Here is a 26,479-nt window from a genome sequence, read left to right as displayed (position 1 = left end):
CGTGGCTGCCACTAGCTCTGGGGTCCTGCACTCCACGTCACAGTTTCCCACACCCGCCCACACCTCCAGTCATCCATGTGTAAGTGCCGCCTGCTTCCTGCTGGACCCCCACTGATCCACCAGGCGGCGAACCAGCCAGTCCCCACTCGCGCAGCTGACGGAAACTCCTTTCCGTCTGGACGGGAAACCAGGCCCCGAGAGAAGCTGTGTCGTGGTCACACTGAACATCGGGGGCAGAGTCAGGGCCCAGCCAGGCTCCCTCCCGCCGGACACCCCACACGGCTTCGCCAAGCCCGCCACCAGCACCGACTACACAGTCCATCGTCATAACAACCCCATGGGTCCCTGGGTTCCGGACCAGCATTTTCCCACATTTTATTCATTATCTTTCCCCCTAAGGAGTCTTTTCAGATACATGTTTCCTAGTTTCCGTCCATAAAATTTTCTTTAATCCTCACCCAAAGGTTTGTTTATTGACTTTAGAGAGAGAGGAAGAGGGGTGGGAAGAGAGAGAGAGAAACGTCAGTCGGTTGCCACCAACCAGCACATGCCCCAGCCAGGGCTGGAACCCATAACCTAGGTTATATCCCCTGACCCGGGATCCTCAGACCCACGAGCTTTTGGTTTATGGGATGACGCTCCAACCAACTGAACTACCCAGCCAAGGCATCTCCCCCGTAAAATTTTAATACCACATATACAGTACCTTTTATGCACTGTACATACATTGGGCTTTATATAGAACAGGAGTGAGATTTTTGTCGTTCCCCCGCCCCCAAGAACCAATCTGTTGCCTGCTTGGGGTCAATACTGCCCACTGAGAATGGACATTCTGGATCTGCCCAAATATAGTCCCCACACAACAACCCGGACAGTTGTGGTGAGCTCCATTTCCCAGATGAGGAAACTGAGGTTCTGAGAGGCAAGTGACTTCCTCTAAAGTTCCCCCAGGCAGGAAGTAAGAGTGTGTGCTGAAATCCCCTTAAACTGTCCCCCTCAAACCCACATTGAGGGCCTCAGAGAAGGATAAGGGTACCTGGAGCAAGGGGTGGGGAGAGGACCCCAAGGTTGGATTAGGAGACAGGATTCAACCCTGACTCCGCTGTGTGAATCCGGGCCAGCCCCTTCCCGTCTCTGAGCTCATGGCTTATCGGCAATGCAGTGAGCCAGGAAGTCCAAGCAGTAACCATCCCTCTTCCCCACCACCAAAACAAAACCAAAATTCTCTTTAGTTCATACAGGCAAAGAGAAGGAAAAGTTGACCCCTGCATCCTAACTCTGCCTCTAGGGATTTAGCCGGAGTCCTTGAAAAAACACAGCTGCCTGTGGCCTTTGATCCAGCGAGGGCATGTCTCTTCTAACTGCAGGAAGCAGACACTGAGAGGCTTGGGCCTCAAGCCCCGAGAGGTCGAAGCAACACAGACAGCACAGCATGAAGGTGGCACCCCCAGGGACCGGTCCCAGGAAGGGAGAACCGGCCGACCTCCTGGGGTTGCCCTGAGACATCGGAGCACTGGCCGAGGAGTGTCCCCTCAGCTCAGACTATGAGACCTCCACATGACCTCCAGGCCTTCAGTCTGCAAAATCAGGCCACAGAACTAGCTGACCCTGGATCCCCTTCCCACGAAGAGGTCAAAAGAGCCTCCATTGTACCAGAAGGCCAAGCTGCCTTCCTGTTCTTAGAAACCACAGCCAGAGAAATGCATTCTAACCTTCAAGTGTTGGCAAAAAAAAAAAAAAGAAAGAAAAGAAAAGAATAAAATAAAATCAGTTTCATTCAAATGCTGCTGGCTTGGTTGCCATGGATACCACCTAATCATGAAGGATGACTGTTACTTGTTCCCATGGAAACATGGAGACCTGAGGAACATCCTGTAATTGCAGACAAGACACCAAATTTTAGTTGTCGGGTTGCAATGCCCAGATCTTAATGCTTAAAAACAGGTAGATGCAGCCACCTCTGCTACTGGCGTCAGGAGAAGTCAGCACGAGTGTAGAAGGAAGAGGCGTGTGCACGTGCTGGACTTCAAGAGTGATCAGGAAGATGCAAATTAAAACTAGCAGGTACTACTTCATACCTTCCACACGGGCAAAAAATGAAAAAGAATCCTGACCCCAAATGTTGACAGGAATGTAAGAAACTCTTTTATCACTGCTGGCGAAGCGAAAAGGGTTTGGAGAACAATTAGAGGATAACTGGTTGAAACCGACATACCCATTGACTCTGGGACTGGAAATTTCCCTCCTACATGTCTAGAAAAATGCTTCCTTCTTGCACATGGAGATCTGCACAAAGATGTCCACTGCAGTACTGTTCATAGCAGCAATATGTTGGAAGTAACCTAAATGTCCACCAATAGGGGAATGGGTGACCATACCTCAGAGCAATCCCTCAGTGGAATATTATACAGCAATGAAGAGAGAATGGCCCCAGGGAACACTGTTCAGAACTGCTCTGGAGACAACAGCAAGACAAAGACCCAGTTCCTATAAGATCAACATGAACAAAACTCAAAAATACATTTCAGTCCTGCAAGACCCAGGTCGGACTGTTGACCTCCAGTACAATAAGAGGACAAATCTGTGCTGTGTAAGCCGTTAAGTTTTAGTTTGTTGTGGCAGCAAAATAGGAAACGAATACAAATACTGTGGAGTATCAGCAATGAAGAAGAAATGCGCTATTGCTATCTACAATAATTTGGGTGGCTCTCCAGGACACTGTCTGTGTTAAAGGAAAACTGTCAATACTAAAAGGTCACACCATATACGATCCTATTTGTATGGCATCCCCAATGTGGCCATTTTAGAGATGAACAACAGATTAGTGACAGCCAGGGATGAAGGGTGGGGGCAGCAGGCAGGCGGGTGTAACTCTAAAGGGGCAACACAACAGAGGTCTTTGTGGTGATCCAGTCTTGTCTCCTGGTTTCGGGGGTGGTTACACGAATCTATACATGACAGAACAACACACAAGTGTATGCACACATGTCACCAATGTGCAGAAAAGGTGAGAAAGGAGGGGCAGAAGCAGCCCCCGGCATCGGGAGCTGGCCTCGCATTCCCAGCTCTGCCGTGTGATTCTCCTGTTGGACAGGAACAACCTCACAGGCTACTGACCTCAGACAAGGTCGCCACGATCAACCGAGACGAAACAAGGCCACTTCGTAATCTTGTCTAAGCAACCGACAAAAGTCAGGTCCCTATGCCACCCACAAAATCCCAAACACCTCCCCCCACCACCACTTGGCTAAAATGAGTGACGGCTGTTGCTTCACCGCTGACAGCTTCATCCTCATACTTGCCTCCTCCTCGCCCTGGAGAAGAGACCTGAGACAGCCCATCGTACAACTGCCCACTCCCCTCCCCGATTTCTAACAGCAGCCGGTCTAGCGTGGGCCCTGCTCCCTCAGGCTTCCCCAAAATCGCACAGCCAAAGCCCAAATCCTACAGTGGGTTCTTTCTGCCACACTGCAGCGGAGATGCCCCGTGGATCCCCAAGGTGTGCATTCTCCTTCGTCGTGATAAGTAGTCAATCCGAGTTGCTCAACTACGGGTGTGTTTCTGGCGGGTGTTGTCTACAGGGCATGGCTGCTGGAGGGCGCTGTCCTGCAATGACAGGGACACCGAGTACAGGGTGCATGGAGCCTGCTCTGTTTCTGCAACTGCCTAGACACCTGTAACAACTTCGGTGTAAAAGGTTAATCAATAGACTGTCAAACGACAGGAAATCCTACCCGTGTGCAAACAATTGAGATGTCCACCCTGAGGAGCAGGCTGCCTACCTGTGTCGGGAGCCAGAGGGGCCTGCGTGGAGCAGGTGGCAGGTGGCAGTGCCAGCCACCTGCAGGCGAGGGGTGCAGGAATATGGAATCACTGCAAAGGCTCACCCTGTGCTCTCCAGGCTGGAACGTGTTTGCTGTGTGTGTGATTAAACTAATAGGATGTTTCACTTTCTGTTTGTCGGTGTGTCCACCTACCCAGACAAGTATGAATAGCGCTCACAAGTCTGTTATCAAGTTCTCTTTGGAGAATGAGACAGGCTACGGGGTGGGAACGGATGATGGTGCCATTTCCTGAATGAAGAATCATTCAGACTTCCCACAACTAATAGGGAAATTAAAGTATAAATGGGTGGTAGGATGATTCAGCGCAAATGGTGCCCTCTCAGTATGTCTGAGGAGGAAAAAGGGAAGGAAGAGAATAAGCAAAATCAGAAAACAAAACCAATGACACCCAGATCGACAGCAGCCCAGACGACCGGCTAGGGAGAGTGGGTCAGGAAAGGCCACAAAGCAGACCTAGACACAAACCCGAGCCTAAAGGACCATCATAGCTCTCAAACCTAGAGTGCCCACAGATGAGGGCCCCCCCGCACCCCACCTCAGGGTGGCCAGGTGAATGCGGGGAAGGGCCAGAGGTAAAACCACCACAGCCACAGGTCACGTGTCTTTGGGTTGTTAGGACTTTCCAGCGGATGCCTCTGTGTGTATCAGTGTGCGTTAATGAAGCACATCTGCACTGTTGTTTATTTACAGCCAAATAAAGACTGAGTTCACCAAAATACTGCATGGATAAGTGGGCAGGTCTCCTGCTTCCCACGGCACACGTTTCCCAGTTCAGCCTCTGGTCGTCCATCTTTGGGAGAGCGAGGAGAGGTGTTCCTCAGGGGCTGCTGGCCATGACCCACCTGAGGCAGGCAGAGGAACAGCCCCCCAAGAGCCCACATCCTGACCCCTAGGACCTGTCTGTTACCTTATACGGCAGATGTGATTTTAATAATCTCAAGAGGGAAAGGTGGCCCTCGACTATCTAGGTGGGTCCAGTGTAACCCCGAGGGTCCTCCTAGGAGGGAGACAGGAGGGTCAGAGGAGGAGACACGGTGGTGGAGGCGGAGGTGGGAATGATGGGGGGGCACGTGCGGCTTCTAGCGGCTGGAAAAGGCGAGGAAACCGGTTCTCCCCGGAACCTGCAGGAGGAATGGAGTCCTGCTGACACCCCGATTCTAGCCCCAGGAAACTGATTTCAGACTTCCGACCTCCACAATGGTAAGGTAATAAATCCACGTCGCTTGAAGACACTAACTTTGACAGCGACAACAGGAAAGCAATACACCCACTGATGAAAGCGCCACTTAGAATAATGGGCCAATCAGGACTGCACTCTGGAGATCTCTCGCCTCGCCTTTCCCTAATCGACAGCTGCCTTAGGACAGGAGACGAGCTCCCTCTGAGAACTGTAACGCACATCACCAGGTGTAATGTAAACTCCTTTCTTTCTCCACAATGACATATGGAGAACGTCTCACAAATGACATATGCGACCACACACACACTTGAAAAACCACAGAAGTCTGTGGTGCCTTCACTGGTGATGCCGTCATACAGCTTAGAGACGTTGTCAGGTCCGTACTCAGAGAACATTCCATCTTCTAACACACAGCACCTCACGTATCTGTCCTCAAAACAGATGCTGGTTACGTCAACAACACTTCTTCAGGGGGTGTAAGTTCCAATGGCAGCGCTGCAGAAGGAACCACGATTACCGAAACCCAACATCCACACATGTTATCAAGTCCATCCTACTTTCCATTCATCCAGGAAACACAAACCATTCCTTCTTGCCCCAAAACTCTACCTCGGTACTTAATGTTCCGCACTTTTGTTCAAAAACTGTATTATTATTAAACTAGAACAACATAACTATGTACCAGGCTTCTTTTTTGCAACAAATTAGAATGGGTATAAGTTTTAAGTATGTATACTATATATTGATTTTTACATATAACTTGAAACTCTCTTTACCTTCCTGTACTTGACAACTTGGAATTCAAATTTTAAATTATCTCCAAGTTTCTAGGTTAACGATTTAGTACTAAAGCAAACTGAACTTCAGCTCCTTGTACAGTTTTCAGCCTAAGGAGCAGTTGACCCTCAGGTGACACAGGGTCCGGCAGAGGTAACACCTGCGTGAGTGTGGCCAGCAGGGTGACGATATGGGTGTAATAATTCATGGTTTTAATTGGAACATTTCCCCTACAATGTTACGGGGTGTGCTTGAGTGTGATATTGTTAGATTACAGAATTACATACATATGACGTTGTAATAAAAGATTTTGTAGACAAAAAGGGGCGCTATTTGTGCCGGCCCCTGTATCTCGGGATCCAGCAAGGGACACAAAGTTGTGATCTGGAAAAACATCCGAGCAGATCACTTTGTGTTCTCAAACAGACCATCATGACTGCCATAGGCACCTGGGAGGAAAGGGAATCAGCACTAACATGGGGCTCACGCTCCCTGCTGTGCCCGAGCCGAGTCCCTCGACTCTGACCCAGGAGTCTCGTGTCTTCTGCCAGCACCCATGAAACCCTACCAGGTGAAGTTGTTAGCTTGCCAGTAAGGTAGAACCTCCATCCCTCACAGCAACTAACAAAGCGCATCAAAAACACTTAAGAACACCCTGGCTGGCGTAGCTCAGTGGATTGAGCGCGGGCTGCAAACCAAAGTGTCGCAGGTTCGATTCCCAATCAGGGCACATGCCTGGGTTGCAGGCCACGGCCCCCAGCAACTGCACACTGATGTTTCTCTCTCTCTCTCTGTCTTTCTCCCTCCCTTCCCTCTCTAAAAATAAATAAATAAAATCTTAAAAAAAAACCACTTAGGAACAAATGTAACAAAACAAGGACCAGGCTGAGGGACATTGAAGACAATCTCAATAAACAGCAGTATGTCCTGCATGGGAGGACTGGGAAGCCTCAGCGTTGTTAAGAAAATGACATTCCTCCCCAAACCGATCTATAGATTCTGTGCAACCCCAGTCAAACTCCTTAACAGGCTTTTTGAAGACACCGACAAGCTCAATTTTAAATTTAGATAGCAAAGCAAAGGACCTAGAATAGCCAAACAATCTGGAGAACGAAGAAACAGGTTGAGAGGCTTATATTACTTAGTTTCACGACATACTTTATAGTCTTGAAATATAGCCGAAGTAATCAGGGCAGCATGGTTTTAGCATAAGGATGGACACATGGATCAATGAAACAGAAGAGAGGGCAGAAATAGTCTCACACAGATACGGTCGATCGATTTTTGGAAAAAAGCGTGAAAGTCAATTGGTGGTAGAAAAAGATAGTTGTTTCAACAAATAGTGCTAAAACAACGGGATTTCCATATGTAATAAAAACAAACCACTGGGAAGCATGGCCAAACGGATCTCAGAGGGATAGTGACGTCCCATATACGCATGTTTTTAGCCTGAAACTGACTCCCGAAGCAAGAAACAGCAGCTCCAACTTCAACAGGAAGAAACCGAGATTCAGAAACAGCAAGCCTGAGAAAACCGTGAGCACACAGCTAGGAAATGCGGAGGCGGGATTCAAGCCCAGAACCTCTAAACCCAGAGGCTGCCCCGCAACAAGAACGGAGCCTCTGCGCAGGCCCCGTGGGAGGACCACGGGGCCCAGGTCACCCAGGAACCTGAGCTTCCTCCCTGCCTTGGCTTCTCTCTGCCTTCCCAGGCCCCATCCCGGCCTGGCTCGAAGACAGAAAAGGATGCCTTGCTTGCTTGATGCCATGCTTTCTTTCCAAGATGTTGGGTGTGGGGAACGGTCGGCGTCATGTGACTATGGAACTTGGATGCCTGTCGTCTCTCAGATGGAATTGGATCCCAGTCCACGTTATCTTGAAGTGCAGGATGTGGTACAGAGTCAGGGGGTGCTGCCTGTGGTTGCTGGAGCGTGGGGGGGGCAGTGTGAGGATCTGCTGAGAGAGGGATGCAGACGATCATATACAGTTAGGGTTCAGGGCACCTCTCCCTGGCCTGAGAATCCTCGATTAGAGCACTCAGCAGCTCCTCAGAGAGAAGAGCACATGGAGGGGTCAGGCTGCTGGTACTCGGCCGGGGCTGGGAGAGGCAAGGAGATGCGTTCCCCCTAGTTCTATCCCAGGACCCTGTGGAGGCCTCTGCAAAAGGACGGTGCACGGGTTCGCCCCCTGGCCCCTGGGTGGCCTCCAGGGTAAGTCCTGCAAACTGGTCAGCCTCCGTGGTCAGTTACCAGCTTTTCTTGACGCCCCTCTACTGGAGCCCCTAACAATTTTACCTTTGAGAGTCTGTGCCTGCCATTCCTCTCCCTGGCGTGCATCTCACTTTCGAAGAATCCCCAGCCTTCCAGAAAACTCTGGGTTTCCTGGTCACGCCAAGGATCAATTAACTGGCCCGAGGGCTTCTTTCATCCCTAAATGTCTTTTTCCTCCTTTGCTTTCCGAGGATCTGCAGGAACTTCAGTCTCACTGTCCCCATTTTTATCCTTGAGTTTTCTCCTGCAACGCTTTGCGCTGCGGCAACAGGGCCTATTCCGGGGCCAGCGGAGAGCTGGCGTTTATTCCATGCTGCTGGATGGAATTCAGGAATGCAAGGAGGTCCCAGGGTGTAGACACGTGTTTGCTCCTCTCTTCTGTGTGCAGTTTCGCTCTGTCCAATTTTGAAACAATGCAGCATTGCACAGGTTGAAGCATTTGCATGTGCATGTGAAGTGTAAACGCACAAGGGGGCAGGCCATGCCCCCACCTTCGGGAGGTGGCTCCTCCCTGGAGAGAGTGTAGGAGGCTCTAGCTCCCTCTCAGGGGTCCACAAATTTTTTCCATAAAGGGTCAGAGTCATTATCTTAGGTGTCAACTACTCAACAGATCATGAAAGCAGTCACAGACAGTATAAGTAAATGAACGGGCAGGGCTATGTTCCAATAAAACTTACAGACACAAAAATTTGACTTTCAGATAATTTTCACATGTTGTAAAATACTACTCCTCTTTTGATTTTGGTTCCAGTCCTTGAAAAACGTCAAAGCTGCCCGTAGCCCACAGGCCGTGCAAAACCAGCGGTACCTGGACTCCACCTGTGGGTGGCGCTGTGCCAGCCCCTGCGCACGCAGGTCATTTTATTTCTGAGGGAGAAAGAGAACTAAGTATGGCCGTGTTAGCACTTGCTACACCTGAGACGGGCGTGCATGGGTGCCTGCAGTATTATTTCCCATACTTTTTTATGCTTTCCAACATCTTAGAATTTTCAAAACATTCAAAAGACAAAGGGAAAAGCCTGGAAATCACCCCCCAATGCACTCAGAGCTTTTTGCTGGGCCCTGGAGTTAAAGGTGACTTTAATTTTCTCCACTTCTACAAAGGATTTTATTGCTTTTCTAATCCTAGGAATTGGAGGAGGGAAACACCAACAAAAAAATCATATTTTTTAAAAAAGAAAGATGGAGGGGTTTGGCCCATAACTGGTGGTCTCCTCTGGGGACGGTCGGTAGATGCCATAACCTGTGAACCTCCTGTACAAGGTCCCGGGAAGGCCTGCGCCACTGCCGCCCCAGAGCTCCTGCTCCTTAAACTGGCCCTTCCCTCTGCCGAGAGCACTGCCCGTGTGAAGGTCAAGTTCCCACCCCGGGAGAACCCAGAGGCTGCTACTGATGGGGGAGGGTGCACAGGCCCCCAGACTGCTTGTCGCTAAACACGCAACTCTGAGCAGGTTCCTAGACGCCAGGCGGAACTGAGACTGCATGGATGGTTAACAGGCAACCCCCGCTTCTCTCCGACCTCCTTTCCCATCACACTTCCACACTGTCCAGCTCTGCGTTCCACCCCGCGCTATTCGACCTCCTGCGCCCCCCAGTGCCATTCTCCTGAAGTTGCTCCCCAAAGTCGCCCTGTCAGTCTGGTTTCGCCCCCACCCCTGCAAACGGAGAGCCCGGGCAGACCCGCTAGCCACGCCCACAGCACACTGGCCCCTCCCCAAGCTCCACCCTCCCCACCTGCCTTGGCCATTCCAGAGGCCTTATGCCACCACCAGAGTTCCCACCCCTGTCGCTGTGATGACTGCCCCTGGATCTCCTGAGCACCAGGCTCCCGTCATTCTGAAATTTCAGGAACCAGTTCGATTTTCGTAAATAAAATGACAGGGTAGCGTAATATGGGGCTGGACGGCATAGGACCACTGACTCCTTGCTTTGCCAAATACAACGTTAGACAAAGAATTATCGCCGTCCCATATTTCATTAAAAAGCTATTCCAACCCCCGAGTCTAAAGACCATCATCTCAGGAGAGCGAAGCAAATGGGTTCCAATGAAGTGGATGCCGCAGAATGCCGCTGCACTAGCCTTGCTGTTCTCATTTCCCCGCTGGCCGGGGAGAAAAGGCACCAGTGCCACCAGCACTGATCCTCAGGTGGGTGGTGGCCTCTCCTATGAGTCACATCCTCCACACTTCTCAGCTTTTCTCAACCTGCCTGCCCTCTGTCTCCCCGGACCCCACCCCTGCGGGGTCCCTTCAGGATTGCCTAGGAAGCACCTGGCAGGGTCTCCAAACCCAGCATCATCTCTGGGTCCTCCGGGACACCTCCTCACAGGCCCGTTGCTGCCCCCACTCCCCAAAACTGCTTCGGTCCTTCTCCCCATCTCCCAGTTCAGACCCATGCCTCTTGCACCAGACAGCCAGCATCACCACCTGTGATCCCTGGTACCTACTTTCCCTCCCTCCCTCCCTTTTCCCTGCACCGCAGCAGTCTGGCTTGCTGCTTGCTGAAAGTCATTCACCTAAATCACAGCTCTGGTAAGTAGCGCGGGGCTTAAACATCCTCGACTCGGCCATTCAGCGGCTGGGTGATGCTGAGCAAGTCCCAGAACCAGTCTGGGCCTCAGTTTTCTCATCTGCAAAATGGAGCGGGTAACTATCTGTGAGAATGAGGATACAATGAAATGATGCACAGGAAGGACTCAGAAGAGCACCTGGCACTGTGGCAGCGCTAAAAAAAAATCCAAACCGTTGTGATTACAAGGACTGTGACTTTCAGAATCCTCCCTTTGATTCCCATGGCCTGACAGGGGGGGGTTCCACCCTCTTGGCTCACCATTCAAGGCCCCGCCTACCATTTCGGTCACACCATCTGCTAGCCTGATTACAGGACTCCCCTCTGCCAGGCTTAGCTCCCTGAGGGGCGGGTGGGGGCTGACCCATATCCTCCAGGGCTGCCCCAGCACGGGACTTGCAAACAGTAGGTGGCTTCACTACAGCTCTGCTGCTCTGAACAAGTACAAGTGAGTGACACGAGTGAGTGACACGTGTAGCAGGCTCTGGGGGAAGGGGCATCAGGGAGCCATCTGGGAGGTTCTGATCCCCGCAGGCCCCGCATTTCACTCCCAGAGCTGCCCTGATAGAGCTGCAATTAACCCTTCAGGCTTTAGATGAGCAGATAATGACAGTTCGCCCAGCCTCTAATGATAGCGTGTGCTCGGTCACGTCCGTTTGTTAGAGGTGTTTCTGAGCCTAGAGACGTTCAGTGACTTACGTGAGCTCGCACAGCATGTGCAGTGCAGTTGGGATTCACCCAGCCACACTCCTGAGCCAACCAAACCCAGTCCCCAAAATAGAGGTATAAATAATTAGAAAGCCACTTTTCCCTAAGACTACCCCAGACTGCCAATATATTGGTTTCCAATCACCAAATCCAGGCTCCACAAATTCCCATGCCAAGAGGGACACCAAGGAGCGGCCCCATGTCTGGCTGCCTGGCTCCCTCCGGTCTCGCTCTCTCTTCCTCTCCCCTCTGCTCCTTCCTCCTCCAGGGACTCAGGGGAGGGGGGTGCAGAGCCTCACAGCCCCCACATCTTCCTCCAGGAGCTCTGCCTTTTTCATTTCACAGCCGTGTCAACACATCACCTCCGAGGGCCAAGAGAAAAAGAAATAACAGCCCAGATGCCAATGTGCTCTCCTGTCTGTCAGGGGGAAGAGAGGAGGGAAATAAAAGCTAACAAGACTTCCAAGAGCAAAATCCCCAAACCTCCTCTCGGGTACCCAGCAGCTGTCAGAGTCAACACAGGAACCTGGCGAAGGGGGGAAAACCCATCCTGAATAAAAGCCAGGCAGCTGCGGAGTCTGGGACTCACGGACTGAGCCCGCCTGCGTTTCCAAGGACGCGATGGGTGTGCTCACGGCCTCGTCTCTTCTGCTAACATACAGGTGGTCTGCCCAGGCTACAGAGCCCAGCCTGTCTCTTCTGAGCACCGCGTCAACTTTTTTTCCCTTTTCATTATTATTATTTGGAGAGCTATTGAGATTCCCCTGGCTTCCTTATTTATGCAATCAGAGGAAATCGCAGCCCAGAGAGCCGCTCCCAAACTCGAGGCCACATGGGCCACTTTCAGATGGATAATTAAATATTGAACAAACGCTGAAATGCCTCTACTGGCTCAGGGTGGCTAAAAATAACCACCCTGCCACTCCGGCCAGGGCATCTCGGCCACTCATCCTCAACCACCCCCCGCCCCCCAGCAATGGTCACAGCCAACCTCCCCAGGGAACGGCGGAGGTGGCGGGGAGGGGGACTGACTCCCCAAACACCTACTCCACAAAAAAAAACAGAACTTCAGCTCCCAGTAAGCTCTGAATGTTCCTGACCAGGAAATACTCTCCCTTTCCTGACATTTAACCAAGTGGCCTCGAGAGGAAGGGGCAGGGGAAATATCGCAGCCATTCGCTGCTTCTCTGTTAAAAATAGTTGAAAGGCTTCGTGTCATTTCTACGTGAAACCCGTATGTGGTCCAGGATGTGTCCAGTTACACAGGAGCCTCCCCCACGCCCACCCCCACCCCCAAGAAGACCCAATAAGGAGCCTCTGTTTCCCTAGCTGGACTGATCTTAGGAAAAGCAACAAACAAAACCAAGAATGAAACAGGATGCAAAGGTGTCTGGACTCCAGACCTAGGTCTCTCACTGACACCTTTAAGTGACCTTGGCCACATGGCATTGGCTCTGTGGGCCTCAGTTTCCCCTGTTGTCCAGGAGAACAGGTAGCTCCCAGTGCTGCGCTGAACTGCTGGAGGGCACAGGACAATCTCTCCCACCTCCCCCGCCAGCAGCCAAGCAAACAGGCTCAGATCCCTCCCTGTACCACCTGGTTTCAGTAATGACAGATGCAGGAGGGCAGGCATAGAGCACTCAGGAATGGGGACTCTAACTGTGACCTTGATGAGATCAAGGCCACACTGTGGGCCCATCCAGTCCTCTTGCCAGTCCTCTCGCCCAGTCCTCTCGGAATTGCACCAACCAGTGAAAAGAAGCACCGGGCTTCTACACGTGGTTCGAAGGGGTTGCTCTGGAGTCTGCTGGTCTCAGTGCCAACCTTGCCTCCACAGAGAGCGACTTTACCACCCGAGCCCCGTTTCCTCATCTGGCAAAGGGGAGTGATGATAATGACCCCTGCCTCCTGAGAGGGTTGGCACGTTCAGAGGAGATATGAGATAATCAGGGGAAGCTCTTGGCACAGGGCCCAGCACACGGTCAGGTAAAAGGAAGCCTCAACCTTCCTTACTATTAGAAGTGATGAGGACGGGCCAGACACAGACACGAAGGCCAGGAGACTGACATTCAGCCAAGGAACCGGGGTCCCTGACCCCCGTCCAGGACCTAGACAGCTCCAGGAAGTGGGTCTCAGCCTGGCTGCCTGTCTCCAGGGACGTCACCCCAGGGGACGCTGAACTGTCAGCAGAAACAGACATGGTGGAGAAACGGAGTGGAGCCCGTAAGCCCTGAGACCGGCCCTGGGAACGCACGCGCCGGCCGACACGACTGAGAACAGGACATGGAGGTGTGGGTCCTGGCAGAGCCTGGCCTGGGGGATCCCCTGAGTCAGCCGAGGCGGGCAGAAGAGCCACCCAGGGGAACTGACCACCACCTCTGCTCTGCCCGAGAATGCCGGCAAGGTCATTCCCCTCAGGCCTCCCTCCTGAGCCATGGCCAGGACCGTGGGGGACGATGGTTGAGAACACTTGTGAGAGTCGCTGACTATGCAAATCAGACAGGGGAAGGAGGTGGCTTTATCTAAGCAGAGGCCCAACCACAGAAAGACCTGCCTGCCCACGGGATAGTGAGGTGGCGCGTTTACAAACTCAGGATCTGGAGTCGGATAGAGCTGGGCTCTGGTCTCTGAGCTACGTGATGCCAGAAAAGGCTCCCACTCTCTGGGCACAGTCTCCTCATCTAGCAAATGAGGATAATACCCGTATCCACGGCACAGGGTTGTTGCGAACACCAAATGGGATGAGGCGAGTACAGAGTGAAGCTCACTGCCAGGCACTGAGTAGGCCCTCAGCGAACAGAAGCCATTTTTACTTTTATTACATGCCATGATGGAGAGTAGTGAGCTTCCCAGTCCCTGCGGTATGTAAGGGTGAGAAGGGCCAGAGTCAAGTCCCAAAGGAGAGATTGTGTTCCAGCAGGAACAAAGGAAGGGCACATCCAAGTTAGGGGCTGAGAGCCAGGCCTTGAGCCCCTGGGGGGACATTTGAAGATTAGGGGGCCACAAAACACAATCAGCCCCCACCCTCAGGGCTATGGTCAGGCCTGTCCAGCCCACAGGGCCTGAGCTGTCACTCAGGGACCACTCAGCAGGTCTCACTGAAGCTAGGGTCCCCATGGAGAGGTCCCAGCCCTTCCCCTAGGCATTGCTGCCAGTTAGAAAGCAGCTGTGTCAAACCGGCACCCTTCCCAATGGTGTCACCGCCATCCTGGGGCTGGCAGCCCTAGATTCCATACGCCACTCTGTCCTGGTGGCTCCTCTGTGCCTCAGTGTCCTCACCTAGCCAGCCGCCCGGGGTTGGATCACTCAGCTGCAGAGCTGGAAGCCCTGGACAGGGACCACTACCTCAGGTGGTCGGCCCAGCCCTCCCGGGACCTCTGTGAGTCCCTCCTGCCTGTATTCCTCAGAGTGTGCCAGCAGTCCTGGGAACCCCCTGCTGAGGCCCCACAGACAGACTCCAGGGGGTCCTAAAAGGAAAAGGGCCCAGGTGGAAAGGAGGAGGGAGCCACACAGCAGCCAAGACACAGGGCCGTGCAGTGGAGGACTGTGTGGGCGCAGAGGGGAAACTGTCTCAGGAGAAAACATCCACCACATCCCCAGCACCTGGCAGGCCTGGCCAGTGGCTGGACCCCCGGAAACACTTGGTTGAAAACAGAAAGAGAAGAATCAAAACCTCCCATGAGTATGAGATATGGGCATTCCAAGAGGTCTCCCCATTGGCCATGCATGACAGATGCGGAAACTGAGGCCTTGGGATGTGCCCAGAGTCATACAACCAGCTTGTCGCTAAGCTGGAAGCTGAGCCCGTCTCCCACTAACCATTGCTCTGTACCCTCAACAGCCCTTTGTGCCCCACTACTTCTCAACACACCAGCAGCTCCCCCAACAGACTGGGGCTGGGCAAGGGCCGGGAGCACAAGCCATTCATCCCGCGTGCCCCCAGTGCGCAGGCTGGAGCCCAGCACACAGTGGGTGCTCACAACATGCTTGCTGAATGAATGAATGAATGGGCCAGACTATATGCAGAGTGAAAGGGAAAACTTGCATTTCCCCCAGCAGTCCTGGGGAAACAGATCAGACAGACAAAGCTTTGACCTTGGTGGAAAGGCACCCTGGCTGGTGACACCCTACTGGGGACAGGACCCCTTCAAATCCATGGGCCATGCTCAGCCTTCAAGAAGACTTAGGGTCACAAAGCACAATGTGAAATGGCCAGATGACCCTACCATCCAAAGGTCACTGTTCCCACCCTGCCTCTGGCCCTTGTCAACAGCAGGTCTACCCTGCCCATTCTTCTGATGGGAAAATTGGGGCCCAGAGACGCAGAGGGCCCTGCTTAGTCAAGCCAGGCGGACTGCCAGGGAGAGAGTCCAGCTCTCAGGTCCACAGTGAGCCGGTTCCCACCACGCCAGAGGGGCAGCGGAGGGTGGTGGGCGGGGAGCTTGCTCGGAGGTGGCAGCCCGGCCACAGCCCTGTTTCCAGCCAGGCCAGCTGCCGACCCCCACTGAAGGTCAGCTCTTCCCCGCACTTTCCTGCTTCTGAACAAACACACCTCCCGCCGCGAGCGCTCAGTCATTGTCCTTCCTCACCAGCGGCAGAGGCCAGAATGGGTGTGGAGCAACAGCCTGACCAGGGCTGGGGTGCTGGGTCCCACCTCTTCCTCTGGGGCCTGATGCCACCACCATGGGGCCAAGGCCCTGTGCGGTGGGAAGACCGAGGCCTGAGGTCAGAAGGGATGTGCTCACAGCCACAGCGTGGCTCCCATAACGTAAGTTACAACCTGGGCGGGGGGTGGAGCGTGCTGCCCTCAGGAGGGGTGCTCCTAGAAGCAGAGTCAGGGATCTGGGGCTTCAGCGGAGGGAGGTCCGTGGCTGCTCCGACCACCTCCTGCCTAGGTAGGCAGGAAGCCTCCAGGCTTCTGCTCTCACACTGCCAGGCAGCTCGCACCCCCACCCACGACTCCGTATCACTCGAGGCCCTTTATCAGGCCCCAACTACTATTCCAGCTACCCCCCACCCCACCCATGCTCTTCCCCCACCCCAGGAGAAACTGCCCACAACATCTAAGACATTTTCTGTCTCCCCTTGTTTGCACTGCTGTCCCTTCCACCCAGGGTAAGTAAGAACAACAGTGCACACTCAACTGCCGCCTAGTCCCAGGCAGCACGGGCTTCTAACTTGCTATGCACTTGCCCTCATTTCTTACACAGCCCTGCCAACTCTCCACCCCTTTACCAGATGAGGCCACTGAGGCTTGGAAAGGTAACTGGCCAAAGGATAGTTTAGTGCAGAGCTGGGGCTTGAACATGGATCTGACTTAACCACTTCCTCTGCAGAAGGAAATCCCGTCTTTCTTATGAGGTCCAGCCTAAATGTCACCTCCTCTGTGAAGGTCCCCCTGATTTCCCCAGTTGTAACTTCGGTTTAGTGACAGTCTCCTCTCCACTCCCTGCAGGCTTCAAGTTCCTTCCAGGCTGAAACATAATGCAGGGCCTCCTGATTGTCTGCGGCCCAGTCAGCTGCGCAGAAGGGGGAGTTTCAGTGGTCAGGGGTGGAGGGAAAGGTCATTCAGGACACTGAGCATGCGGGGTGGGGGGGGGGCACTTTGAGATGGGCCTGGTTGGGGGGGGTGCCGAGCATTACTGGACACGTGTACAACTACTGCTTCTCACAGCATGAACCCGTTTTCTCACGGTCCTCCATGTACTGCTCATCCCTTTTTACAGTTCAAGAAACTACCAGTAACCCTCAGAAAAGGGAAGTGACTTGCCCAGAGTCACAGTGCCTGAACCCAGATCCGCAGCCTCGCAGACCAAACCTGCAGGAAGAGACCAGCCAGAAGCCACTTCAAGAAAGGCAAAGGGCCCGGCCGGAGTGGTTCTGTCGGTTGCGTGTCATCAGGCAAAGTGCCCTGGTCAGGGCACCTGCCTGGGTGTCGGGTTCAGGGCGCACGCGAGAGGCAACTGATGCATGTTTCTGTCTTGCGTTGACGTTCCCCTCCCTCTCTTTCTCCCTCCTTTTCCCTCTCTCTAAAATTAAACGAATAAAATCTTTTTGTTTTTAAAAAAGAAGAAGAAATACAAGGGTAGGGGATGGATCACAGGCCCTGAGAGACCGCTGAAGACTGAACTCCCGGCCTCAACTTGAACCCTTCCAAGCACGGGGAACTCACTACTTCAGGAACTACCTACTTACTGAGGAAGCCTGGATATTGTGGCTCAGCCCTGACCGTGGGAAAAGTCTCCCACATTCGGGGCGGGGGAGGGGGGGCAGGGGAGGCAGGAACCAGCTGAGCATTTTCTGCCCGCCTGCTTCATTTATGGTCAAAATGACAAGAAAACTGAAGTTCATGGGAAACACCACCGGGCCCAGGCCACAAAACCACACCTGGAGGGGTGGGGGTTTGACCTCAGGTCTGCCAGAATCCAAGCACAGATTTGCTCAAACTCGGAGCCAGCCTCCCCCATTCCCAAGACAACCTGATGGTGCAAACTCAGCCCAGGTGCCTTCTGGGTGCTACCAACCTCCCTCCTCCTTCCCACCACGGGCACCTCAATGCGTCTGAGCTCTTGCCATGGAATCGGGCCTCCGAGGCAGCTTCCAACAGCTCCTCCTTCCAGGGGGCCTCCCTGCTCCCTCCCACCCAGCCGTGGAAGGAAGTACACCTCCCCCCACCCGGGCCAGAAGGCAGCCCCCTGAACCACACTAGTTTCCAGCTGAGGATCCTGTTACTGGAAAAAGAAAATGCTGCTCCAACCTCCCCCTCCTCCCTGTCCAGCCTCCAGGGTTTGAAAAGGGAGAAACTTTTCAAAGGAGGTGGTGCCCACCCACTGGTAGGGGTCCCAGGTAAATCCTACATGCCTAGCTCCTTTGAAAAGGACCCTAGGAACAGGGTCCCCAGAAGTCCAAGCACCTGTCCCTCCACCCAAGAGGTGGAGGAGCCTGGTAAGTCCCTGAGGAAGGGGTGTGGGAGTGGGGGCGAAGCGGAGAGGCCAGGGCAGTGAAGGCAAGGTAAAGCAGAGATCCACTTGGCTTTATTGCCCAGCTGCTGAGTAAACTGAGGCACAGCGGGGCAGGAGGTGGAAGGAAGAGACCCCAGAGTGCAATGTCCCCCTTCCCTGACCGTGGCCTAAGAGGAGACACTGGCGCCTCAGTTTCCCCACTGAGGGTAGAGAAGAATGAGGGAGCAGCTGGGGAAACAGAGATCCAGCAGACACAGAAACGGGCAACTACAAGTGGCAGAGGAGGGAGTCCTGGGTAAAAAGAAGGATCCCGGGTCCCTGGCACCCCAGGGCATCAGGTGGTGAAGTGGCGGTAAGAAGGGCCTGGGGGTCAGGGGTCAGGGGTCGGGGTGGCGCCTACCCCTGGCGGGCCGGGTCCGGCTGCGGGAGCGGCTCCTCTGTCGCTGCAACCGGGGCCGCCGCAGCAGCCGATAGTAATAGGAGGGCCTCCCGGTGCTCTTCCTGGTGCTGCCGCCCGCGGACATGCTGCCGCCCGCCGGGCACCGGGCCGGGCCTGGGCGCGCTCACACGGGCCCCATCACCCGCTCCGGCCGGCCCGGCGGGCGTCCCAGCGTTTCCCCGCGCGCGCTGCCGGTGCTGCCGCTGCCGAGGCCAAGGCTGCCCCACAAAGTCGCTCAAACTCCTCCTCCTGCCCCCGCCCTCCCCAGAGCAGCCGGCCCCGCTGCGGGGGCCAGGGACCGGGGCCGGGCTGGCACCGGCCCGAGAAGTGAGTGCGGGAGAAATCCCGGCCTGGAGTCAGAGAGGCGAGGCGGCCTGGAATGCCCCGGGACCCCAGGCAGGTCCCCAGGAGGGGCACCGCCTCCGCTCCCACACCTGAGCAACGCTGCCCAACCTCGGCGCGCACCCGGAGCCCCATTCCGCCGTCCGGTATAGACGGTGCACACCCGCAAGAGTGCGCCCCCCGGCACTGGGCAGGGAGCACGCGGCGGCCAGGCGGGAACTGCGATCCGGGGCCGAGCCCGTCCCCTTCAATGAGGGTCCAAAAGAGGCCCGATTCCGCCACAAGCGCACTAGGCTGAGTATCGACCCGCAAACACACTATTCCACTGGCCCCTGCCCCAGACAGGCTAAAAAGACTTCCTTTCTTCCTTTCATACAAGATACTTGCCTAGTCTTTATATTTAAAAAACTGTCCCCTTTGATAAATATCTTATATCATTAAAATTGTGGGGTATACTTCCGACACACAAAGAGAAGAGCAAACAGAATGAACACCTGTGTATGAAGCAGGGTTTGGCCAAATCTGAACGTTTTGCCCTCTTTGATCTAGACCCACCCCAAATAAAACCCTGTGGGTGCCGTGAGGCCCGCTTCCCCTGGGCATTTACAGCAGCTCCGGCAGGGCTCCGGGCGCCGCAGAACAACCCTGCCCTACTACAGGGGTGAAAAACCGAGGCTGCCAGCTAGCTCTACTGTACCCTACTAAAAAGCTCTCTCCACGCCACTCCCTCCCCAGCTCAAGAACTTTCTGTGGCTCCCCAGTGCCCCAAAGCAACAAGTCCAAACAACCTTTCTTGGTAGTTGAGATTCCAACTCTCTGGCCCCAACCAAACCACCCTCCAGCCCTCGCTGCTATTCCCTTACTTCTCACTCTTCTTTGCCTTACTCCCAGAATGGACCACCCTCCCACCTACTCTGGCCAGAGTCCACGCTTCTAGGGCCTACCTCCTCTAGCCTTCCCTTACTATCCTGGCCCTTGGTGGTCTCTTTTGCTCTCTACAGCTCTCCCTAGTCCACACAGCAGCATTTATCTTTTAAGTTTTTCTGACAACCGCCCACCTGAGCTCCATCCCCTCAAGGACAGAAGGGGAAACTGAGGCCCTGACAGAAAGGTTTCATGTGTCTCAGTCACCGGGAAAGTGAGCAAAGGCAAGTGGTCTGAGCCTGGGGATCCCAACACACAGTCTCAGGGGTGTGTTTGTGGGAGAGTCACACTTGGGTGCCTGAGGCAGTCTGTTCGCCCTCATCCAGAACGGCAAAAAAGGTAGGGCACTGGAGGGGGCGGGGCAGTCTGGGCAGGAATCCAGGCCGGGTTTTGCACCTCACAAGGGTAGCCCCCTCCAGTTCTCGCTCAGCCAGGGGGCGGCCCCCCTGTCCGGAGGAGCCTGGATCACAGCTGGAAGCCAGGCGCCTTCCCAGGACCAGGGGGGAGGGGCAGAGGGGCATTGCTCCTCCAAACTCAGGCTGGGTTACCCAAAGCTCCCTGCCCCCTGGCTCCTCTCCCCAGAGCCCCAGGTCAATCCCTCAGGAAGACGGAAAACCACGGGGCTGGCATCCCATTAGCCCCCCTTGCGCTGAGCCAAGGGTTTGCAACCAGTGTGCTGCAATACCTGACTATTTAGTCAGGGGCACTGGCCCCTTTCCTTGAGACTGTCAAATTTTAAAAAATGACAACAGCCAACACAACAGTTATTGTCCAGTGTGAATAAATGAGAAGTATACCTATTATTTTTGTCAGATCGAAAAAATATATATCTTTTGGTGCACTGCAGAATTTTAGTAATTAGTTTATGTGTGCCATGAAATGAAAAAGGTTGAAAAGCACTGGGTTAAGCATTGCTCTGGCTCATTCTCCACAGTAGACACTGCCAGAAGCATCTTTGACAGGTGCAGAGGGCCCCGGGGAAGAGCTGGACCCTGTCCCTCGGTCCAGAGGTGAGTAGTGAGTCTTCACGGCACCCGGGTGGGGCTCCCACAGCCCCCTGCCCACCCTCAACATGTCCAGGAATAAATAACCCCCACTGCTGGGGGCACCAGTGCTGAGTGGGTGGAGGGTTCCCAGGAAGTCTGGATCAGAGCGGGGACAACAGTCCTCTCTCCCTGGGGCCTGGCGTTCAGCTGGACCAGCTTCCTTCCCAAAGCAGGAATTTTCCCATCTGCCAGGTTCTAGCCTTCCCGCCAGCGGAATGAACAGTGGTTGGGGCTCGTGTTCCTGGCTTAGGGCGCCCTGTAAGCAGATTTAGGTGTGTGGGTATGAAGCAGGGAGGGGGGCTCAGTCAGGAACTCAGGATCTCATCTGTAAATACGGTCAGGCTCCAAAAGTCTGTATGGTCTCTCTGCTTACACTTGGGTTCCTCAAGTCCTTCTCTGTGCCTTAGTTTCCCTGTCTACTAGGAGAAGCTATGGGCCCCCAACCTATCTGCATTGTGGAGGAAGGAGGGTCAGCTAATGAAGAGGCAGAAGCTTCTGCATCCCAGACCTTGGGACTGCCAAGCACCCAAGCTGGATTTCTCCACATGGCGGGTACCAAGTAGGTACCAGCTGGGGTCTGAGCAGGAAGGGGCAGGGCAGGAGCTAGGAGAGAGGGGCCCTGGCTCCCTGCCCCTCCTCCTGGCTCAGGAACCCCCGGGGTGGGCAGGCAGACAAAGGCTGCTCCCTGCAAGCCCAACAGAGCATCTGGAATCAATCCTGCTGTGGAACAAGCCACCCACCCCCTCCCGCTGCCCCTGCGGCCTCTCCTCCCTTTAAACAGAAGCAGGCCACCATCCGGAGAACGCCTACACTAGAGGGGGGGCACCTGAGAACACCCCCACCACCGCCACTTCCACTTCTGCTGCAGACCCCTCCCGGCTCCTGCTGGGCCCCCAGGACTGACACAGCCTGTTAGTGGTCTGGCCTCCAGGAGCTTCTGGAGCAGGCCCAGCTCCCATCCCATCTGCCCCACGTGTTGCTTTGGGGAGGGGGGGGTCAAGGCTTAGCCTCCATAGCCCTCAGCCTCCAAACCACCCTCCTCATTACAAGTGCATATTTCTGGGGTTCCCCCAAGACTCTTGATTCAGTGGGTCTGGGTGGGGCGTGGAATTCTGCAGGATAAATTCAATCTGGCCTGACCCCAACCCCCACCACCTTCACCGACCCTCCAAAGCCTCCCAAGGAGAACTTCCGCAGTACCCAAAGGGGCCCAGCTCCGTCACAGAGCATCCATTTCCCTCCGACCCCCACCCATCCACCAACTCTGTCGTCTGCTCTCGGCCTCCAAACGCTGCACGCTCATTCCCACCTCCGGCCTTTGCCCTGTTGGTCCAATGGCTGCTGTGAAACTCTCCCCTCTGCACCCATCTGGCAAAAGCCTCCGTATCCCTCAGGACCCAGCTCTAAAACCCCCTTATTAAAGACGTCTGAGCCCCAACAAGAGACACTCCCCAACCCCGCCACACTCCACCAGTCATTTGAAGGATGAAGACACAGGAGAAGATCGGGCAGGGGCAGACCCACAGAACTTCCCTCTGGACAGAGAGCCATCGGCATCTGGGTGCCTGGAGAACTGCACCCTGCTGGGAAGGAGGCGGCAGGTGGCCTGGGAGCGGGGTGGGAGTCCAGGTAAGCCAGAGGCCAGGCCAGGGCTGGGTCAGGAGGGGCATGCGGCGCAGGGGTGGTGGCCAGCCCAGTGCAGTCTCACATCTTGCCGGGGGTGTTAGGGTGACAGGCATTGAGGAAGGAGCAAAAAGCCTACTGTCAGCATTACCTTTGGAAAGACTGAAATCGCCCATAAAGGGCAGTTTTTCCTGCAGTGTTCGGGCAGATCACCCAGTTCCTCAACTGAGTGCAGAGCAGAAGGGCCCGGCCTCTCCTGGGGGGCCCTTTTGTAAGCACCAATTATTTAACACCAGACTCCCTCCCACCCCCCACGCCAGGAGGGGAGATGCTCACGCCAGCAGGGGCCACGGAAGGCCAAGACTGCTGACATAGAGAGGTGACCTGTGTGGCCTGGGAAGGTCTGTCTGAGGCTGGAGTTTGAATTTAATGCTGATAGACCTTATTCAGCCTTTACCTTGTGCCAGACCCTGCCCGTAGCATTTTGTGAATGTTCTCTCATTCAATGTCACAACAATCCTGAGGTAGATGGTTACTGTGTTCATTTCACAGAAAATAATGGGGCCACAGAGAGGGTAAGTAAGTTCCCTAAGGTCACACAGCTTGCACTAAGAGTCAAGCAGGCTGGAAAGAGCAAAAATCTTAAGGGTGAACAGGACTTAATGGAGGAGGGGCAACAGCCCAGCACGCTCCTTAACAAACAGCTCGGACAAACAACAGGAGGAGGTGAAGAGGGCCCGGAGTCCTAGCAGGGGAAACGCTGGAGCCCACACAGGCCCCACACAATGGGCGTCTGGAGGACTGAGACCCGTCAGGCTTCCTGTCAAGACGAGGTGGGCAGCGGTGTCCGGGGGAAGGCCCCGGCCGGCCGGCCCTGCACTCATCCGCCTCCCGGCAGAGCTCAGCCTTGGAGTCAGCGGAGCCCTGGGCAGGGGGTGCTGTGGGATCGTTCAAGCTTAAGATCGTGGGCCTCTGCCTGGGGAGGTGGCCCATCTGGCAGGCGATGACAGCTTCCTGAGTCCACTGTGCATCCGGGAACGAGGCTGGACCTGGAGGAGGACCTTCATTCGGCAGATGGGGGAGGCGGGGGCGGGTACTCACCCCGCAGAGCGGAAGGTGCAGGCAGACAAGCCCTGAGAGGCCACACTCAAGGCCCAGCCAGCCAGCCACTGCTTCCACGGCTGCACCCCCACCCCCCAGGGACTTCTTCTGTAAAGCCACCAGCGAATGTAATGATTTAACGACATCCTTCGAAGAAAATGACCCAGTCAGGGCCAGGATGACCCGGGGCTTGGATGGCTCTGCCCTGCTCAACAGAAGTGGAACTGGAGCATCATCAGCCAAGCATGGACACTGCAACCTACACAGACAGAGCCTCAGGGAGTGAGAGTGTTTTTTAAATCAAGTCACCCAAACCTGGGCTGAGGGTGAGGCCTTGGGAGAGGTCAGGGCTACAACGGAGGCAGGAGGACGCCCCGGACAGAGGCGCTGTGTTTCTTTGGACACCGTGTAGCTCAGAGCAAGCCCCTGGATGTCTCTGGGCCTCAGAGATGTGATATCTCTGCCCACCCACCTCCATGGGTTCCGTCAGGATCTAGGCATCCCCCTCTGTCCGGAAAGGAGGGCTGCATCTCCCTCGTGCATGGCAACAGCCAGTCGTGAAATCTTGGGCTGTCAGGGCTAGAAGGAATCATCAGAGTAGATGACGGACTGGGGAAGCTGAGGCCCTACAGGACAGCCGCTCGCCTGGGGGACCCTGGCGAACGCATGGTGAGCTGGGGACCTGGCATCGATTCTCCAATCCTCGGGGGTCGATTGCCCCCTCCCATCCAGCACGAAGCAGCATCACCCCGTGCAGGTGGGAAGTGAGGCCAGGAGAGGGGCTGACTTGCCCGAGGTCACACACGGGAGCTGGGGGTTAGTCCCAAACAGAACTGCCAAGACCCACCTTCCCCCTAATGACCTGGACCGCCCCTCTCGGAACACCTGATACGTCCTGCCCGCAGGTGCCCCGGGCTTCCGCTCCAGAACGGCCGCCTGCACAGTCCAAGGCTCCAGTCCCGTGGCCAGGGGAGGCTGGGATCCAGTCTCCAGGCCCCGGCCTGGCCCTTCCTTCCGCACCCCCACGCTAGCAGCCGGCATTTCGGCCCAGATGGCCAGGCCTGGAGCCACTCTCCTCGTGTACTTCCTCTCCCTGCTCTGACCCAGAAACGCCGCCAAGCTCCAGGTGGGCCCCCAGCCCTCCTTCTCCCGCCCGGGCTGGGGGCGGTGCCTCCAAGTCTCCAGGTTTCTTCCTCCCCTTCCAGTCGAGGGGCCCAGACAGCTCCACGCCCACTAGGCCACCAGCGGGGGTGACATATGGTCCCCGTGTGAGGTCAGAGAGCCCCTTCCCTTCCCAGGCAGGCCTGCCTGGTCATCTGTGAACCATTTTGTGACTGGCACTGGCCTGGGTTTCAGGGGCACAGACCTTACTTACTCAGTCCCAGCAGACCCCACTGAGGAGAACAGATGAACAGTCCCAGCAGCCAGCTCCCAGGAGGGGAGCCGACAGAGTGTGGAACTGGCAGTCAGGAACCAGCGCCTTGGCTGTGTGACCCCAGACTAGTGCCTTCACCTCTCTGTGCCTCTGTTTCCTCAACTGTACAATAGGCATACTGATGCTCATATTTTGTGTAAGCACTTTTTGTATATTTTGAATATGTATTTTGCATAAGTACATTTTGTATAAGTATCCCTGAGAGCAGGCCAGCCAGAGCCGGTCAGCAGTCACCAGTCCAGAGCAGGTTCTCAGTTAAGACTGGCTGACAGAGACAGAGACAGTGGCAGCGTTTGGGAAGTGCAGCAGAGCCCATCTGATCTGAAATCCACACTGAGAAAATTCGGAGGAGGGAGAGGTCCTGGAAGGCTTCCTGGAGGAAGAGACATTGGCAGTGCGCTAGAAGGTTGAGTAGGAGTTACCTGGGTAGAGAGCAGAGAAGTATCTTCTTAGAGGGGGAGACAGCATGACAACGGCCCAGGGGCAGAAACCAGCTGAGGGCAATGTGTAGAATTCTGTGGCTGGAGGAGAGGATGGAGTGGTCCCTGGAGAGCAGCCTGTGCAGGGTGTGTGAGGGGTGAGAATGGGGAAAAGAGATGGGGAGGTAGATCCAAGCGGGGTGAGGCCAAGGCAGCCCCTTAGAAGAGAAGTAAAGTGGTAAGGAAGGACCCGGAGGCCCCCGAGGATCTGGGCTCCAGGATGAGCACTCGTGCTGCGTGGCTGCATCACTTTGACCGAGTCACAACCCTCTCTGATCCTCACTCTGCAACCATGAAAGGCGGGGCTGGCTCTGTGAGCAGGCCTGCAGGAGTGGAGCAAGGCTCGATGCCCGTGAACTACAGTGGGAGCATTGAGAAATAGATTCCCCAGCACCACCGAATCTAAATCTTGGTGGGTAGGGCCAAGGAATCCAAATTCTTTTTTTTACTATTCCAATTTTTTTTTAATCCTCACCAGAGGCCATGCTTGTTGATTTTAGAGAGAGGGCAAGGGAGGGAGAAAGAGCGGGAGAGAAGCACTGGTGTGAGAGAGAAACACCAATCAACTGCCTCCTGCACGCAGTCCTGACCAGGGACTGAACCCGCAACCCGGCATGTGCCTCTACTGGGAATCGAACCCGCAACCTTTCAGGGTACAGAACAATGCCCGACCCACTGAGCCACACCATCCAGGGCAGAATTCAAACTCTTAAAAGAGCTTTCTGGGGAGCCATTGGCTGAGATGGTTCTGGACCCGGCTGGATATCCCGCCAGCCCTAA

At 54.9% G+C, this 26,479-nt stretch overlaps 1 protein-coding gene across 6 annotated transcripts in view; it reads right to left on the bottom strand.

Annotated features, from left to right (window-relative positions):
• LOC123819672 (DAB2 interacting protein) overlaps positions 1-26,479 on the bottom strand; it is a 183,174-nt gene that overhangs the window by 101,383 nt on the left and 55,312 nt on the right. For 2 of the 6 annotated variants that reach the window (XM_045840089.1, XM_045840091.1), the window contains exon 1: positions 18,711-18,971. The exons of 3 other annotated variants lie outside the window; for them this stretch is intronic. In XM_045840089.1, the coding sequence (XP_045696045.1) occupies positions 18,711-18,834 (124 nt within the window). In that variant the 5' untranslated portion in view covers positions 18,835-18,971. Of the gene's footprint in view, positions 1-18,710; positions 18,973-26,479 lie in introns of those variants that run through there. One more of the 6 variants, XM_045840093.1, reaches the window with a different exon arrangement.

The sequence above is a fragment of the Phyllostomus hastatus genome, unplaced genomic scaffold (genome assembly GCF_019186645.2).
Source record: "Phyllostomus hastatus isolate PE091 unplaced genomic scaffold, TTU_PhHast_1.1 phas_contig_34, whole genome shotgun sequence".
Classification (NCBI taxonomy): Eukaryota; Metazoa; Chordata; class Mammalia; order Chiroptera; family Phyllostomidae; genus Phyllostomus; species Phyllostomus hastatus.
This window is presented reverse-complemented; position numbering and strand designations above follow the sequence as displayed.